At 37.6% G+C, this 19,594-nt stretch overlaps 1 protein-coding gene across 5 annotated transcripts in view; it reads right to left on the minus strand.

Annotated features, from left to right (window-relative positions):
* Nucleotides 1-19,594, minus strand: part of LOC106068584 (uncharacterized) — an 80,407-nt gene that overhangs the window by 22,379 nt on the left and 38,434 nt on the right. For all 5 annotated transcript variants that reach the window (XM_056014597.1, XM_056014596.1, XM_056014599.1 and 2 more), the window contains 8 exons: nt 19,502-19,539; nt 17,719-17,760; nt 12,022-12,054; nt 8,904-8,951; nt 7,096-7,152; nt 5,477-5,530; nt 3,703-3,822; nt 677-730 (listed from right to left, as the gene is read on the minus strand). In XM_056014597.1, coding sequence (XP_055870572.1) covers nt 677-730; nt 3,703-3,822; nt 5,477-5,530; nt 7,096-7,152; nt 8,904-8,951; nt 12,022-12,054; nt 17,719-17,760; nt 19,502-19,539 — 446 coding nt within the window. The remainder of the gene's footprint in view (nt 1-676; nt 731-3,702; nt 3,823-5,476; nt 5,531-7,095; nt 7,153-8,903; nt 8,952-12,021; nt 12,055-17,718; nt 17,761-19,501; nt 19,540-19,594) is intronic.

A 19,594-nucleotide genomic window follows, 5' to 3' on the forward strand; every position in this document is an offset into this window, starting at 1 on the left:
GCCTTAGTTCTCCACCATGACCTGTTGGACACTGTGAAAAATAAATAAAAATCGCCACAAAATGGGTTGCTGCTTTGTTTTTAACTGCAGCATCTCTTAGTTGTTTTTGCCTGGCCAGCAGAACCTAAGGAATTTTCTGAGGCTGGTGTTAATTAATAACTATTCAAAGTTTACAGCCAAAACTCTTTACTCAACATTGTGCTTTTTGGCATTTTATAAATCAGATTTAAACCTTAAATTAAATTCACCATAAATAGAGCATGCAGGAATTATTCAGTTGTTGTCAAACATCATCAGTACCACCAGGGCCGGCCTTAGGTATTTGGATGCCCTAGACGTCTGCCTAGTTTGCATATTCCTAATGCCGGCCCTGTACTAGACAAGAACATTAGCTGAAAAGTCTTGAAATATAATTCCCAATCCTTAAACGGCATCATTCATTGCCAGACACCTGAACAAAAAAAAAATTAACTGCTTCAGGGGTGTCCAACTGTTTACAAAAAAATACAAAGTTCATATATAGGAACCGCTGCTGGACTAAAGTAAAAAAAAACAACAACAAAGAAAACGTTAGGGCCACAAGGCCTTCGTCAGCTACGGATTACAGGCAACAATTATGTTAGCGAATGTTAAAAGATGAACTACATCAGACGTATCGATTTAACCACGTGCCTACCTTTTCTGTTGACATTTCTGTAGTTTGTTCTGCTGTTGGTTTATAGCCAGACCTCTGTTGAAAAAAAAAACAATATTATATATATACGACTGATTTATCAACCAGTGCAACTAGTAGTTACAACATAAAAATTGGCTCCTTTGATGTGATAATTATTGCATTATCGGTGTCTTGTATTGTAGAAATCATTTGGGGCTCTGAAAAGGTGAAGTAGCACACACACAATTATGACGTATGGTGTAGGAGCTTGCTAATTGTATAGCTCTTGTATACTGACTGTATGTACGTATTAATATTAAGCCCATAATTGATGATGTAGCTATTGAACATGGACTTCCCTAGAGGCATGTTCTAGACTCGAAGATTAATAATGATTTCAGAATTTCATATGGACTAGCTAATCTAGTTGCATATTTTGACACATTTCTAAAGCAGACAAGACCGCTATCCAGGAGTGGGGGAGGGGGGTCTACTTAAGTTGTCATTTCGTTGTCATGGCCTGTGGCTGGGGTGGGCAACCTTTTCTATCGAAGGCCGCCTTTTTAAAAATTTCGAAATGGGGGGCCGCATATATATACATATATAATATGTACTTACAACTTAGAAAAATAAGCTAGCTAACTGTGTATAATGTCTTTTAATTCACATTTATACTGTATTTACATTTACATTTCATTTTTTTTAACTTCCATTTTGAGGAATCACAACAAGAGTTAGTAAGTCCTTAAAATAGTTTTACTAATATTGTCTTTTTACATCACAACATTTCCCCACACATGCACAGTTGTACTTAAAGTGAAGTATTTAACTCAACACTCGTGCATAATATTTCGAAACACTGGAACTAGCTTACTAGTTGTTATCCTGCTTTCAAATTACAGTCAGTCAGCATCGACCGTTCTTACGCTTGTTTATTTTCAATAAAAAAAAAACTTGTTCACTGCTTAACTGTCCGAAACAATGTGAAAACTTAGCAGCAAATTTTTTTTTTAGTGTGACAATACAGCTTCTGGCACTAATAAAACTCCTGAAATGACTGGAACTTCTCTTTCAGGTCATAATTTGCTAGGAGGTATGTCATCTGGAGCTGAATCAGCTTTGCACTAAATGAGGAGCTAAAGGTATTGAAAACTGGCTCCAAGTTCTTAGCGTCTAAAAAAATGTTTTCAAATTCTTTGTTTCAGAATATTTAACAAGCACATACATTTCATGTGCTAACAACCCATTTCAATATTCCCAATGAAAAACATAAAGTCTGTCTTCCACTCTTCATATCAGTAACAAAGTCACATCCAATGTCCTTCAAAGAAACATAACAATTTCCTCTTTGAGAATGTTCGAATTGTTGAAAAACTTGAATTCCATTTCTCTATTACTTTACCCATGCTAGGACAGCGGATACTATTGTGTTACATCAGGGGCTCTCAACCTGTGGATCGCGATCCCCTTGGGGGTCGATTGACGATTTACCAGGGGTCGCCAAAGACCTTCGAAAAAATGGATTGTTTTTGTCTATTCTTCTATTGCTGTGTGTGTTTGCGGGGGGGGGGGGGGGGGGGGGGGGTCGCGGCAGAGTGGGGGATTGTAAAAAGGGGTCACAGAGCATAAAAGGTTGAGAACCGCTGTGTTACATTGAATCTTTTAGTTCCAAATCTTCAGTATTTCTTGAAAATGCCTGCATTTAAGACCTTTAGATCTGAAGACTTTGATATAGTAGATTGTAAAGTGAATAGTATGTTTGATATTCTATGCAGCAAACTTTCCCGTTGAGAATATATGGTTGGGATATTGTTCCTTAATTTCTTTTAAAAACCTGTTTTTCTTAGTCAACGCACGGGCTCCATCGGTTCCATTCCATCTTCTTCCAAGCCAACCCAACACTTTCGACACAGTTCTTCATAGCATTGAATAAATACTGGCCTGAAATTGTGTCTTTGACTGAATGTATTTGGGAATATTAATCATAAGAATAATCTTCATTTACTTAAGACATTTAAACGTAATTTGCAAACCCTCCTGGATTATGTCCCTTTTTTGTGTGTGAAATGTAGACTGCCTTGGTATTATAACTCGAGTAGTTTTGGGAGTTAACAGTGAAAGTAGGTCAGTACAACAGGAAGACAAAATGTGTATAAAAGAAATGAAATAATGTTGCATTTTATTTGACACTTCAACAATTTGCATTAGGCCCTCATTGATGTCTGCTATATAATGATATTATCAACGTAACTTTCTCAGTAACGTGCTGTCTTTAAAGTTATCAGTAACGTAAAAAAAAGTAAGTACAGTTCCCATTTCAGACCTTGTCGTCTATAGGGCAGATGATGTAAAATTCATCTGATTGGGGCCCACGGTTAACGAGGGTGTCATGTGGCTAGCACAACGACCAACCGCCTTTACTTTTCCCCTCCTTATGTCGGGTACCCTTTAGACTCAGAGGCGCCCAAGGATCCCGAAATAAAAAATCCCAGTCTTCACCAGGATTCGAACCCGGGACCCCCGGGTTAGAAGCCAAGCGCTTTACCGCTCAGCCACCGCGCCTCCTCTCAGTATCGTGCTGTCTTTAACGTTCTCAGTAACACTGTCATTACTTTTTTGGGTAACTTTGTTTGTGTCTTTATAGTTGTGCTTATTGCCAAATGGTGGGCCCAGAAACCATGATAGAAGGATAGATCATAGATGATAACAGTGAATATTAGGATGCATTGTAAGATTAATATATGTTTACATTGAAAGAAAAATGCATTACTGGAGCGTAAAACACACACAGACATATAGCTCTCTATTTATAATAAAAAATCATTAAGTATTACTAAAGAGAAACTTGACAGAGCGCTAGTCCAAAGTCCAAATATGTTATTTCATGTCCGATCTATTACCTCACCTTCATTATGTCATCTGAAACCATTAAAATTCTGGCCCACCGACTTTTTATCAAATGTAGACCCACTTTAAACAACACAAGAAAACTCTACCTTTCGGTAACTAGTTACACCCCCTCGCAGAGAGAATCAAGAAAATTCTACCTTTCGGTATCTAGGTAAAGCCTCAGCGGATGGTTCCTTGTTGATCAACTCGGTCTCCTTTTTATCATGTAGATCTATAGAGAACTTGAATTTTCTGGGCTTTTTAAATTCAATTGAGTGCTGTAGAGAAACACGTAGCAACGTCAATTAAGAATGTTTTATAATCAATGGTTTGCACGGATAGTTCCACGCAGAATGGGACGCGATTATGTTACAGCTTTCCTGCGCATATTCCATTGACCCCCCCCCACCCCCCTACGTGCATGCAATATGGCAAGGTGGCCACGCGTTTTCATCAGTGTATCTACAACAAAGACATGTCCTCGTACCCTAGCGAACTGGTCACTACAGATGTCCCTCGGAGGGCTCTTCGCTCAACGTCCTCAACGCTTGTGATAGTGCGGAGTAACATTAGGGTTTGGTTGCCTTTTCAGTGCAACGGCCGCAGCAAAACTGCATGCAGCTCGCTCCCCATTGAGCACCGACAAAAGCATGTTGAAGAACAATTAACGTCTATCTGTTCAAAATAGTTTGCCATGCTCTAATAGTACCCATAGGCTACACAATGTTTCAAACAGTACCCAATACTTTACATTATTATTATTATTATCATCATTTGTAGTGTTTGTACTCGTAGTTTGTAGAGAGACGTTTACATGCAGGCGTATTCTAAATAAAATGAAATTCATTATTTATTCACCACTGACGAGTTACATATAACAACCGACACAGATACCGTATTTTTCTTCCTATAACCCGCGTCTAACCCGCACAATTTACTTCCAAAAAAAAATAATATTTAAAAAACGTACAACCCGCACCTTTATAATGGCTTATATTTCCCGCATGTGCAAAGCGTGGCTTGCCGTAAACTGCCGGTACATAAAGCTGTTGCTCATCAGACTTCTGTCCCTCGAGACGCAGTCGTGCTCCAGTTGTTGTCCCAACCAGCGATACGACACGAGACGGGTGTGTAATAGGAGCCTACGGTCGTGTCTGTATTCTATAGTATGTTGTTTCGACAGAAAGTCGTTGGCCTAGATAGTAATGACCCACCGCAATGGCCAGAGTGTCCGTTATGATATGAGTAAAATAATGTTTGTAAACCCCGCACAGCTGCCGTTCGTCTGTAAAAACGTGTATAAGCCGCGGATAAAATGCGCGAAAAATATGATATTTTGGAGTAGTATTCAATTTCCTCATCAGAGTTTAGGATTTACATAACTGATCTATTTGCAAAGATAATAAGGATCAGTTTAAAAAAAATATTGTTTTAAAAATCTATAATTTAAGATGAAATTTACATCACACGTGTTATTATTATTATTGTTATTATTATTTGTATTGTTATTATTATAATTATCATGTCAGAAACAAACGAGTATTCATTCTCTGGCACTGCCAGGTCCAGTTTCGTTAAAGAGAAACAAAATTTATTGTAGTCCCTTTATCAGTTTCCGCTGAGGAATTTACGGTGATGTGGCAGGTCTGCAGCAGTACCTTCCTCTGGCAACGAGAATTTTCTTATAAAATGTTAAGGGCCTTGAAGGTATCTGTTAGGTCAGTTGTTATTATCCCCTCGGTTGATATAGCAATGGGGAATATTGTTGCTTTAGACAACTTTCCATAAACGCTTAATCTCCAAGCTTATGTTCCCATATTTTCGTTGTTTATGATTATGATGATAATGATGATGATGATTGTTATTCTAATATATTTTTATTATTAAATATATCATTTCTGAGATGAAATATGAATGTATCCATCAGTTTACCTTGCGATCTTCTCTCTCTTGTTTGGTGATTGGGGCAATGTCTTTGATAAACTTCTGTAATAATAAATGGAATCATTTGTTTAACAAGGCATGATCGCCTGGAAACTGCAGACTGTAACCAAACAACTCAGTGCAAATAGTTTGAAGATACACGCGAAATTTCAACTTTCATTTAGCCGAGAGCGATGGATTATTTCGAATAGATATTAACCAAGGATTTTATCGAATAGATATCAGCCAAGTATATTTATGCACGAATGGAAAGATTAGTTGTACCCTTACACAGGGTTGGCCAACCTTTGGCTTCCGTGCGCCAATTTGTTTCATTTCTAATTCGTGTGCGCCACACAAATGTTGAACCACTTTCAGTCCTATAAAGCAGGGGTTCTCAGCCTGGCGGTCGCCTAAGATCATCGAAAATCTGGATTTTTTTTTCCCATTGGAAGTGGACTTTTTTTTAAAAAGTAATTATTCAAGGATAGGTTAACTGAATCAGAATGGTTTCAAGCTTTTTAATAGTCGCAGAATCAATTGGCGATTACATATGCCAAATCTGTGACCTCAGCTGTGTATCAAGGATTGGCCTCTTTAGTCACACAAGCTGCACAGGGAAAAGATCGTCTCTCGAGACGTAAAATGCCACAGGTGTGAAATTTTTTTTATAAGTAAAAAAACGTCTCATCAAAAAGTGTCCGTAAAGTAAGTGCAGTTTATCTGTCTTCAATTGATACATCTGCCCAGACTGTCATGTTTATGAACATAATCATACATGCATGCGCTGGAGGCTAACCTGATACTACTACACATATATAAAAAAACACTTTAAAATTATTTACGAAATTTTTTTTTCCGATGAATAAAAAAAGATAAAAAAGACTAAACCGATTCCCTTTCATGAATATTCATTACCTTAATCTCGATTCCAACCATTTTAAAAATAGGCCATATACATAGTTTCCTTTCATGTTCACTACATGAAAGGAATGGCTGCCTGGTCGTGCGGTTTGTGCGCTGGACTGTCGTTCGGATTTATCGATGGTCGAAGGTTCAAATCCTGCCCGCTCCCATCCCCCTTCGTCCAGCGGGAGGTTTGGATTAGGAAGTAAACTATCTTCAACTCTGAAGGAACATCCGAAACATGTAAAACATTTTACAAACAAACATTCTTAAAACCCATCTGGCTAAAAAGGGGGCCAGGGAGAAAGAGATATTTTTGGTTTGTTTTGTAGGTGCGAAGCCACTGATGAGAGTTTTGTAAGCACCGATCTACAATGAAAGTCAATGCTATTTGATAAAGTCAATGCTGTTTATGGTGTGAATGATTTATATAATGACACATTCCCTTTTGGGATTAATAAAAGAGTTCTTAAGAGAAAGCCACAAATATCAAATACGAGGACCAAAACGAATGAAGATTACAAAATTTGCTAGTTGATTTTCTAATAATTTAACTACTTTTATATACCCACTCATTTGCAAAAAAAATAAAAAAATAATAATAATAAAAAAACTTAACTTCTTTACACTATCAGACTGGTTTGACCAGCGGTCATATTGTGGTCAAAGGGAAGCAACAAAATAGGAAAAAAAAAAAACGAGATAAAAGTAAAGTTCTCTACCTTTTGGAATTCAGCCATGGTGTTCAATGCTTTTGGCGGTTGATAATTTTTCTTCATCTAAAACAATAAATTAACAGATATAGAGAGACGAAAATAAAGTGTACAGTGTTGCCAAGGTAAGGGATACGTCCCAGAAACAGCCGTGACAGCCAAGACTCCAGGAAATACACACGTTATATACCAATTTATGAACGTGAGCAGACGTTTAGAGTCTGAAGTGTGAGGCCAGTCGTCATAGCAGGCCTGAACACCGACCATCTAGGCTGCAAGCTATGGTCATAGCTTGTTGAAACGTCACAGGTCTTACGTACAGACCCGTGACTTGGCAACGAGCTATTGGTCTCCTCTACAGGTTGCAACGTTTCCTGAGGCCTACTATTGTGGTAGGTCTTGGCAGGCGGCTCTGGTTGATGCTGCAGACGGTAAATATGTACTACATTATGTCAACTGTAATTTATATGAAATTTATTGTTCTTTTTTATTACGGAATTAATCGTAGTTAATCCCAGCGAAATAATAAGCCACATTAGCTGAATCGCGAAGCTAGAAGGCTCGCTTTGTATGAAATAAAGCAATGACCCAGGAATAAACTACTCAGATGTAACTGTTTTCAGGAGAGAAGTCTGCTGATGTTTTTTTAGCGTTCCATTTTCTAAAATATAAAAGCCTAAAGCTTTTAGACCAAATAACATCTGACCACAGGGATGTCACCTTGATCTGGATCCCCTTCCGTGTGAGCATAGCGGGAAACGAAACGGCAGACGGAGAAGCTAAAGAGCCCTAAATCAAGTGGTGTCAGGAAATTCAAATTCCCCTCTCAGACCTGAGACAGAGTAAACCCTCTGCCACCTACCGAGAGGGTCAGGAGCGGTGGGAGGCTGAGACCACAACAAGCTTAGACGAGTGGAGGCTGATGTCAGCTGGCGGCCCATATCAAGCACAACCTTGTCTAGACTTAGGATTGACCAGACCTACATCACGCACTCCTTTGTGCTAAAGAGAGAAGAGCCCCCACTGTGTGAGTACTGTGACTCTTGTCTCACCGTGGAACATACCCTCCTTCAGTGCCCCAGATACCAGGATAGAAGAGGGAAGTATTTTAGAGCAGACAACTTAAAAACACTGTTTGTTATGTCGACCCTGTGAAAATGCTGGGCTTCATCCGGGAGGTAATTGTGAATATATAATATTTAAAAAAAAAATTTAATTAAATTAAATAAATTTATACTATTTTTTACCATCTGAGCTTTGAATGGACCTTGTTTTATATGTGAAGAAAAACACGCTTTAAATGATTTAAGGAAAACATTTTCTGTCTTTAACCATCTATCTATCTATCTATCATCTCTCTATCTATCTATCTATATATCTATCTATCTATCTATCTCTATCTATCTATCTATATGTCAGTCCGTCTCTGTATGTCCTACTATCTGCCTGTCTCTATCAAAAAGAGATGTGGCTGAGTGTTAAAGCGGGTCCCGAGTTCGAATCCAAGTGAAGACTAAGATTTTTAATTTAGGGACCTTTGGGCGCCTCTGAGTCCAACCAGCTCTAATGTGTGCCTGATATTAGTCGGGGAAAAGTAAAGGCGTTTGGTATTTGGGCCCGCCACATGACACCCTCGTTAACCGTGGGCCACAGAAACTGATGACTTTTACATCATCGGCCATATATATCGCAAGGTCTGAAAGGGGAACTTTACTTTGCTGTTTTTTTTTTTACTTTATCAATGTATGAATCCATGTATTCATCCTTGAATTATTCCATCCATCCATCTGAAAGAATGTATTAGTCTGTCTACTTACTTCCTCTATCTCAGAATCTTCCAAGCCCATGTTAGCGCTTATCTTGTCCTGGGGATTTCAAAGAAAGGCTGAATTATTGTTTAAAGTCATGTAGACCTCCTTCTGTCGTGCAAAGGCCCTCGTTCATCTCATAGTGTCGAGATAAAAAAAGGCAAAGGAATTAACCCGATTTGGAATCTTGCTCCCCCCCCCTCTCTCTCTCTCTCTCTCCTCGCAGATGATGTTTCTTGGTATAGGGCTCTGTCAGTGGGTAGCGCTGTGTGTTTCCTGGTATAGGGCTCTGTCAGGGTGTAGCGCTGTGTGTTTTCTGGTATAGGGCTCTGTCAGGGTGTAGCGCTGTGTGTTTCCTGGTATAGGACTCTGTCAGGGTGTAGCGCTGTGTGTTTTCTGGTATAGGGCTCTGTCAGTGGGTAGCGCTGTGTGTTTCCTGGTATAGGGCTCTGTCAGGGTGTAGCGCTGTGTGTTTTCTGGTATAGGGCTCTGTCAGGGTGTAGCGCTGTGTGTTTCCTGGTATAGGACTCTGTCAGGATGTAGCGCTGTGTGTTTTCTGGTATAGGGCTCTGTCAGGGTGTAGCGCTGTGTGTTTTCTGGTATAGGGCTCTGTCAGGGTGTAGCGCTGTGTGTTTCCTGGTATAGGACTCTGTCAGGGTGTAGCGCTGTGTGTTTTCTGGTATAGGGCTCTGTCAGGGTGTAGCGCTGTGTGTTTCCTGGTATAGGACTCAGGGTGTAGCGCTGTGTGTTTCCTGGTATAGGGCTCTGTCAGGGTGTAGCGCTGTGTGTTTCCTGGTTTAGGGCTCTGTCAGGGTGTAGCGCTGTGTGTTTGCAAGCTGCCTAAAGATCATCTAGACGGTATTTGTGGACTTTTCTAATACCTTGCTTTTAAAATGAAAATACCAACCAATACCAACCAATACCGTTTTGTCTGCATTTAGAACTGTTTAAATAGTTTAAACTAGCGATGCCCATAATACGACCCGCGGGCGTGGCTCTATCCAGCCCACCGAAATGTCCAAAAAAAATGTTGAAAAATGCATCTTGACCAACCTTACTTTTTCTCCGATTGATTGGTACCATAAACTTAAACCTTGTTGCGTTTATTAAAAGGGACTCTGAATAAAGAATATACCAGAAAAAAAAAAGATCAACATATAAACGGCATTACAAAACAAATATGACGGCATTCTTGGTTCGAATTAGGTTGGGCATCAATGTTCAAGAATATTGACTTAAATGGACTTGTACAGAATGGCACTATTTGACATACGATAACATCACATACCATAGATGTGATAAATTCTAAACTGACATTTTATGCAAAAGCGAATCGAAATCACTAAGTATGGCTGGATGTTCCGTATGATTTAAAAAAAACAACAACTATTTAATGCATTCACTTGATTTACTTGACTTAGGCGTTGAGTGTCCAATTGAAGCGTAGGGCCGCATCAGTACTTTGCCGTTGTTCACTGTCCACTGGCAATGTCTCTTGGGTCCACGTCCACCTTTCTTTCTTTTCTTTATGTTGCTCTCTTCCATGTTTACTTTGGTCTCACAGACTCTATCTTCCCGTGCGGGTTCCAGTTCAGAGCCTTGCAACATTTCCCCTTAACTCCCAACATGGTCTACCCAATGCAGTTCCATTTGCATCATTTGATTTCCTGCTCTATTGGTGTTTGCTGGGCTGTTTCCCACAGATTGTAGTTTGACAATTTTTTTGGCCATTTCGCACCCATTATATGTCGTAATCATTTGTTGGTAAATGCCTGGAGCTTGTCTGCATTGCTCTTTGTTTCTCTCCATGTCTCTGCGCGAGGCCCCACAAACCGGGTGGTCGTGGGCGGTTTCCCACGTCGCCTACGCGTTGCGCCACCTCTACAAGTCACAGATTTCTAGATCTTAGTTTAAAATGTGTATGTGTGATAAGCTCACGAATTGCCAGGATGGGCGCATCTACTATTTAATACGGCCAGGTTAATTTTTTAACAATTCTCCAACTGTCTCCTTTGGAAGCTGCCTGCATCCATGTTGCTCTCTTCTATGTCAGTTCAGGCTACATGGTGCCTATGCTGGTCTTTAAACGTTTTCGGCAGGCCCCTATGTTACGTCTATCAACTTTCGGCTAGCCAAGGTAATTGCCTTGGCGCAATTTCATTCCTAGTGCATGCCTATGTCATTCCTAATGCCTAGCGTAACTGTGGAACTATAGACATCCTCCAAGACACTGACTAGAAGATAATGCACTCCTACGGCGATGTGCTACAGCTAGTCTTGTCTAACAATAGGATCAAACCAGTTCTTTAAAAAAAAAAGATCAACATATAAACGGCTTTTTAAAAGAAATATGACGCATTCTTGGTTCGAGCCGCGAATAAAAGATTGTTTAACTACGCCTAGAGAGAGAAGGATCGATAGTAATATTTACCAAAAAGTGACAAGACAATGAGTCGGTGGTAAAGCTAGCTACACTGTTGTTCATTTTTTAAGTAGAGAAATGAAGTCATTTTCTGGCGCGTATAACAAAAAAAACGTGAAATATGCCATTAATGAATGTAAGTACTGGATCCACGGGCTTCTAGTCAAATAGTTTTAGGTCAATTTCATTTCGTTTCTCTACCCTTTCGTTCATGTGACCCGCGACACGAGTATCGGAAATTAAAATGACCCGCAGGTCGAATTAGGTCATCACTGGTGTAAACCTTCTCTGCAGGGACAGTCCTACAAGAGATTTTTTCTATGACAACATGAAATCTAAATATAGAAACAAAATGTCCAGAACTTTATCTTTCCTCATTTTGTTTCCTTTTATTTTCTTTTAATATTTTGTATTTTGTACAATTACTTGTAAAAGAAATACTCTCATGACCCATGCATGACTACTTGCTGGAGAATTAAACTCTTTGTATTGTCGTCACGGCGATCCCGAGTTGGACCCCCAGTCCACTTTAATTCTCCATCCGCTTCCATCCCCTTCCAGCTTCCATCCACTGTCTGGTTCCTTTCCCTGTCCGCTTACTTCCTCTGGCGTCCTCAAGTTTGGACTAGGACGTCACAATGTCCATAAGAGTCGTTCCTAGCGTGTATATAAAACAAAATGCTGTCCCTGAGACCCAAACCTTACCTTGTACTTTCTTCTACTTTTGGCACGTGGGAGCTGGGGAGAAAAGAACGAAAGTTGTGAATGTTACTTCAGAGTTGAACGCAACTTTTTTGTTTTTGTTTTACGCCAACTGTCACAGAGTATTTATATCAATGAGTCTGCTATCAATGAGTCAGATATCAATGAGTCTAATATCAATGAGTCTGATATCAATGAGTCTAATATCAATGAGTCTGCTATCAATAAGTCTGCTATCAATGAGTCTGATATCAATAAGTCTGATATCAATAAGTCTAATATCAATGAGTCTGATATCAATGAGTCTGATATTAATGAGTCTAATATCAATGAGTCTAATATCAATGAGTCTAATATCAATGAGTCTGATATCAATGAGTCTGATATCAATGAGTCTAATATCAATGAGTCTAATATCAATGAGTCTGATATCAATGAGTCTGATATCAATGAGTCTAATATCAATGAGTCTGATATCAATGAGTCTAATATCAATGAGTCTAATATCAATGAGTCTGCTATCAATGAGTCTGCTATCAATAAGTCTGCTATCAATGAGTCTGATATCAATAAGTCTGATATCAATAAGTCTGCTATCAATGAGTCTAATATCAATGAGTCTGCTATCAATAAGTCTGCTATCAATGAGTCTGATATCAATAAGTCTGATATCAATAAGTCTGCTATCAATGAGTCTAATATCAATGAGTCTGATATCAATGAGTCTAATATCAATGAGTCTGATATCAATGAGTCTAATATCAATGAGTCTAATATCAATGAGTCTGCTATCAATGAGTCTAATATCAATGAGTCTGCTATCAATAAGTCTGCTATCAATGAGTCTGATATCAATAAGTCTGATATCAATAAGTCTGCTATCAATGAGTCTAATATCAATGAGTCTGCTATCAATAAGTCTGCTATCAATGAGTCTGATATCAATAAGTCTGATATCAATAAGTCTGCTATCAATGAGTCTAATATCAATGAGTCTGATATCAATGAGTCTAATATCAATGAGTCTGATATCAATGAGTCTAATATCAATGAGTCTGCTATCAATAAGTCTGCTATCAATGAGTCTGATATCAATAAGTCTGATATCAATAAGTCTGCTATCAATGAGTCTAATATCAATAAGTCTGATATCAATGAGTCTAATATCAATGAGTCTGATATCAATAAGTCTGATATCAATAAGTCTGCTATCAATGAGTCTAATATTAATGAGTCTAATATCAATGAGTCTGCTATCAATGAGTCTGCTATCAATGAGTCTAATATCAATGAGTCTAATATCATTGAGTCAGCTATCAATAAGTCTGCTATCAATAAGTCTGATATCAATAAGTCTGCTATCAATGAGTCTAATATCAATGAGTCTAATATCAATGAGTCTGCTATCAGTGAGTCTGCTATCAATGAGTCTGCTATCAATGAGTCTGATATCAATGAGTCTAATATCAATAAGTCTGATATCAATGAGTCTGCTATCAATAAGTCTGCTATCAATGAGTCTGCTATCAATGAGTCTGCTATCAATGAGTCTAATATCAATGAGTCTAATATCATTGAGTCAGCTATCTATAAGTCTGCTATCAATAAGTCTGATATCAATAAGTCTGCTATCAATGAGTCTAATATCAATGAGTCTAATATCAATGAGTCTGCTATCAGTGAGTCTGCTATCAATGAGTCTGCTATCAATGAGTCTGCTATCAATGAGTCTAATATCAATAAGTCTGATATCAATGAGTCTGCTATCAATAAGTCTGCTATCAATGAGTCTGCTATCAATGAGTCTGATATCAATGAGTCTGATATCAATGAGTCTGATATCAATAAGTCTGATATCAATAAGTCTGCTATCAATGAGTCTAATATCAATGAGTCTGATATCAATGAGTCTAATATCAATGAGTCTGATATCAATGAGTCTAATATCAATGAGTCTGCTATCAATGAGTCTAATATCAATGAGTCTGCTATCAATAAGTCTGCTATCAATGAGTCTGATATCAATAAGTCTGATATCAATAAGTCTGCTATCAATGAGTCTAATATCAATGAGTCTGCTATCAATAAGTCTGCTATCAATGAGTTTGATATCAATAAGTCTGATATCAATAAGTCTGCTATCAATGAGTCTAATATCAATGAGTCTGATATCAATGAGTCTAATATCAATGAGTCTGATATCAATGAGTCTAATATCAATGAGTCTGCTATCAATAAGTCTGCTATCAATGAGTCTGATATCAATAAGTCTGATATCAATAAGTCTGCTATCAATGAGTCTAATATCAATAAGTCTGATATCAATGAGTCTAATATCAATGAGTCTGATATCAATAAGTCTGATATCAATAAGTCTGCTATCAATGAGTCTAATATTAATGAGTCTAATATCAATGAGTCTGCTATCAATGAGTCTGCTATCAATGAGTCTAATATCAATGAGTCTAATATCATTGAGTCAGCTATCAATAAGTCTGCTATCAATAAGTCTGATATCAATAAGTCTGCTATCAATGAGTCTAATATCAATGAGTCTAATATCAATGAGTCTGCTATCAGTGAGTCTGCTATCAATGAGTCTGCTATCAATGAGTCTGCTATCAATGAGTCTAATATCAATAAGTCTGATATCAATGAGTCTGCTATCAATAAGTCTGCTATCAATGAGTCTGCTATCAATGAGTCTGCTATCAATGAGTCTAATATCAATGAGTCTAATATCATTGAGTCAGCTATCAATAAGTCTGCTATCAATAAGTCTGATATCAATAAGTCTGCTATCAATGAGTCTAATATCAATGAGTCTAATATCAATGAGTCTGCTATCAGTGAGTCTGCTATCAATGAGTCTGCTATCAATGAGTCTGATATCAATGAGTCTAATATCAATAAGTCTGATATCAATGAGTCTGCTATCAATAAGTCTGCTATCAATGAGTCTGCTATCAATGAGTCTAATATCAATGAGTCTAATATCATTGAGTCAGCTATCAATAAGTCTGCTATCAATAAGTCTGATATCAATAAGTCTGCTATCAATGAGTCTAATATCAATGAGTCTAATATCAATGAGTCTGCTATCAGTGAGTCTGCTATCAATGAGTCTGCTATCAATGAGTCTGATATCAATGAGTCTAATATCAATAAGTCTGATATCAATGAGTCTGCTATCAATAAGTCTGCTATCAATGAGTCTGCTATCAATGAGTCTGATATCAATGAGTCTGATATCAATGAGTCTGATATCAATAAGTCTGATATCAATAAGTCTGCTATCAATGAGTCTAATATCAATGAGTCTGATATCAATGAGTCTAATATCAATGAGTCTGATATCAATGAGTCTAATATCAATGAGTCTGCTATCAATGAGTCTAATATCAATGAGTCTGCTATCAATAAGTCTGCTATCAATGAGTCTGATATCAATAAGTCTGATATCAATAAGTCTGCTATCAATGAGTCTAATATCAATGAGTCTGCTATCAATAAGTCTGCTATCAATGAGTCTGATATCAATAAGTCTGCTATCAATGAGTCTAATATCAATGAGTCTGATATCAATGAGTCTAATATCAATGAGTCTGATATCAATGAGTCTAATATCAATGAGTCTGCTATCAATAAGTCTGCTATCAATGAGTCTGATATCAATAAGTCTGATATCAATAAGTCTGCTATCAATGAGTCTAATATCAATAAGTCTGATATCAATGAGTCTAATATCAATGAGTCTGATATCAATAAGTCTGATATCAATAAGTCTGCTATCAATGAGTCTAATATCAATGAGTCTGCTATCAATGAGTCTGCTATCAATGAGTCTAATATCAATGAGTCTAATATCATTGAGTCAGCTATCAATAAGTCTGCTATCAATAAGTCTGATATCAATAAGTCTGCTATCAATGAGTCTAATATCAATGAGTCTAATATCAATGAGTCTGCTATCAGTGAGTCTGCTATCAATGAGTCTGCTATCAATGAGTCTGCTATCAATGAGTCTAATATCAATAAGTCTGATATCAATGAGTCTGCTATCAATAAGTCTGCTATCAATGAGTCTGCTATCAATGAGTCTGCTATCAATGAGTCTAATATCAATGAGTCTAATATCATTGAGTCAGCTATCAATAAGTCTGCTATCAATAAGTCTGATATCAATAAGTCTGCTATCAATGAGTCTAATATCAATGAGTCTAATATCAATGAGTCTGCTATCAGTGAGTCTGCTATCAATGAGTCTGCTATCAATGAGTCTGATATCAATGAGTCTAATATCAATAAGTCTGATATCAATGAGTCTGCTATCAATAAGTCTGCTATCAATGAGTCTGCTATCAATGAGTCTGATATCAATGAGTCTGATATCAATGAGTCTGATAGCAATAAGTCTGATAGCAATGAGTCTGATATCAATAAGTCTGATAGCAATGAGTCTGCTATCAATGAGAATGAGAAACAATTGTAAAAAATCTACTTTTTATTTTTTTTTTTTGTTTTTTAGCTTACATGTTTCAAGTTCTTTTCAAACATTATTTTTCTTCTAATTTGCATTGTTGACTTTTGTAATGAAGCAGCTGCATATTTTCTTTTCACCAAAATATTTCTCTATTGTCATGATCACTATATCTTACTCTAACGTTGTGTTGTCACTTTGTGTGTCAGATTAATTATTGTATATGTTCTAGTATAGTAGTGACCAGTACAAACAATAGACTGTCATTATTTTTAAATGACTAGTTCTATAAACTAAGAAAGGGTAATTATCTCTTTGCATATTGTAAAATTTAAATTCTCATTTTCGCTCTTTCGTCATATATCGTCTATCCCTGTCTGGCTCCTTTCTATCTTATTGATCTTTTATCAATCTTCTCTTTCTAACTTCTTGTTTTTTTTATTTACAAAGTGAACTTTCTCTTTCCTTTCTTTTTCACTTCTCTAATATCTACTTCTCTTTCTTACTTCTTTCTAGTTTCTCTATTTCTCGCTTCATTTTCTCTATTTTTATAAAGCTTATATCAACTCACTCTGTCTGTTTGTCTTTCTGTCTGTTTGGTAAAATGTTTGAACACGTCATTTCTTTTACACCCATTCTCGAATCAAATTGAATCTTTGCACGATTATTCATTGTCAAAGACAAAACAAGAACCCTAACCCATCCTTTCATTACTAGTAATTAATTCATTTGTTTGATACAGACAAAATTAAGTAGTGCTTCTGATTTGTGGCTAAATTTGTAGGAGTTTGTCCCAGACCTATCATCGGATCAGAAATGAAACTTGAAACGATTATTCATTGTACTTGACTACGGATGAATTCATTTAAAACTAACATTTCCGATTAGTGAATTTATTATTGGTAATTATTTATTTGTAATTCTTTATTTTGAATATTTGATATTCTTTCTCTCTCTTTAATTTTTTTCTTTATTTCTCTCTCTTTTTTTTTTCTTTCTTTTCTTCATATTCTCTCTTTCTTTTTCTTTCTATCTCTTTGTCTCTCTCTCCTTCTCTTTCTCTTTCTCTCTTTCTCTCCTTTTCTCTGTGTCTTTCTCTCTCTCTCTTTTTTCTCTCTTTTTTCCTCTCTCTCTCTGTCGTTCTCTCATTCTTTCTCTCTCTCTCTTCTCTTTCTCTTTCTTACTCCTAAACATTACTGACAGAACAAAATTGTCATTACCGAAAGAAGCGTATCGATTGTTTCTTTGTCACCAATTTGAGACTGCAGAAAAATGGGATGTCAAATTTAACCTCAACTTTAGATAGTGCTTGAAAACATGTTAAAAAAAAACATTTTAAGCTGCTACATTGAACATTCCAAATATTTATTTGGTTTAAATTTGAAAGTTCTTCAGAAGGATTTGACTTACAAAAGGATTCTAATGTTTGTCATGCAAAATAATTTGTTAACCTTTTACTTGTAAGACAGTTTAAGAGATTTTGAACCTGGGATCCTGAGTTCAAATCTCGGTGAAGGCTGGAATTTAGAATTTTGGGATTTTTATGGCACTCCCTGAGTCCACCCAACTCAACCTGACTTTAGTTGGGGAAAATAAAGGCGGTTGGTTGTTGCTCCGGCCACATGACACACTGCTCGTAAACCGTTGGCCAAAGAGACAGCTGACTTTAATATCATTAGCCCTATAGATTCCAAAGGCTGAAAGGGGGATACTTTACTTTTAATTTTATTTGTAAGACAAACATGCAACGGATACGGATATATTCATTGTTGAATGGTGAAACGTAGTTAAGAGTAATTGGGGATTTCCAACACACGCAGTGAGTGACAAAAAGAATAAAACAATATCTGAAAACTTGGAGCTTTTTACAATATTCTAACTGTTGCGAAATGAGACATTCAAAGGTGAGGGATAGTCAGGGTACAAGGCAATCTAGCAAGACAGTGAAATCAGGCAAGGCAGGATAATCGGGCAAGAGGGCGTAATCAGGCAACACATGAAAATCAGGCAACACAGGATAATCGGGCAAGAGGGCGTAATCAGGCAACACAGGGTAATCGGGCAAGAGGGCGTAATCAGGCAACACAGGATAATGGGGCAACAGGGCGTAATCAGGCAACACAGGATAATGGGGCAGCAGGGCGTAATCAGGCAACACAGGATAATGGGGCAACAGGGCGTAATCTGGCAACACAGGGTAAACGGGCCAGAGGGCTTAAACAGGCAACACAGGATAATTTGGCAACAGGGCGTAATCAGGCAACACATGATAATGGGGCAACAGGGCATAATCAGGCAACACAGGATAATCGAGCAAAAGGGCGTAATCAGGAAACACAGGATAATGGGGCAACAGGGCGTAATCAGGAAACACAGGGTAATCGGGCAAGAGGGCGTAATCAGGCAACACAGGATAATGGGGCAACAGGGCGTAATCAGGCAACACAGGGTTATCGGGCAAGAGGGCGTTATCAGGCAACACAGGATAATGGGGCAACAGGGCGTAATCAGGCAACACAGGGTAATGGGGCAACAGGGCGTAATCAGGCAACACAGGATAATGGGGCAACAGGGCGTAATCTGGCAACACAGGGTAAACGGGCCAGAGGGCTTAATCAGGCAACACAGGATAATGGGGCAACAGGGCGTAATCAGGCAACACAGGGTAATAGGGGAAACAGGGCGCAGGGTATGCAGATTAATAAAACCACACATGGTAATCAAATTACACGGTCATTAAGCTACAATGGGTAATCAAGTTACACAAGGAAATCAAGTTACAAAAGGTAATCAAGACAAAGGTCTTTTTTGGAATTGTGCTACTTTTGCAATTCATTCTTGTGTGCATGTATAGTGTACTATTGTAGTAATGTTGAGGTGGCTACTTGCAGTGGAACTAAATTTCCATTTGGCTGGACCAATAGATTTATCTTTACAATGTGATAAAGAAGTCTAAAAATTCTGTTAGATCTTCAAGATTGTTAGAGCTCGCTATGTACATACCAATAAATCAATCTCATCTGTGTCCGGAGACAGTCTGTCTGAAATTGAGGAATTTTATATTTATAGTTGATATGTTGCACAATTCTATAGTTT

Source organism: Biomphalaria glabrata, chromosome 16 (genome assembly GCF_947242115.1).
Source record: "Biomphalaria glabrata chromosome 16, xgBioGlab47.1, whole genome shotgun sequence".
Taxonomy (NCBI): Eukaryota; Metazoa; Mollusca; class Gastropoda; family Planorbidae; genus Biomphalaria; species Biomphalaria glabrata.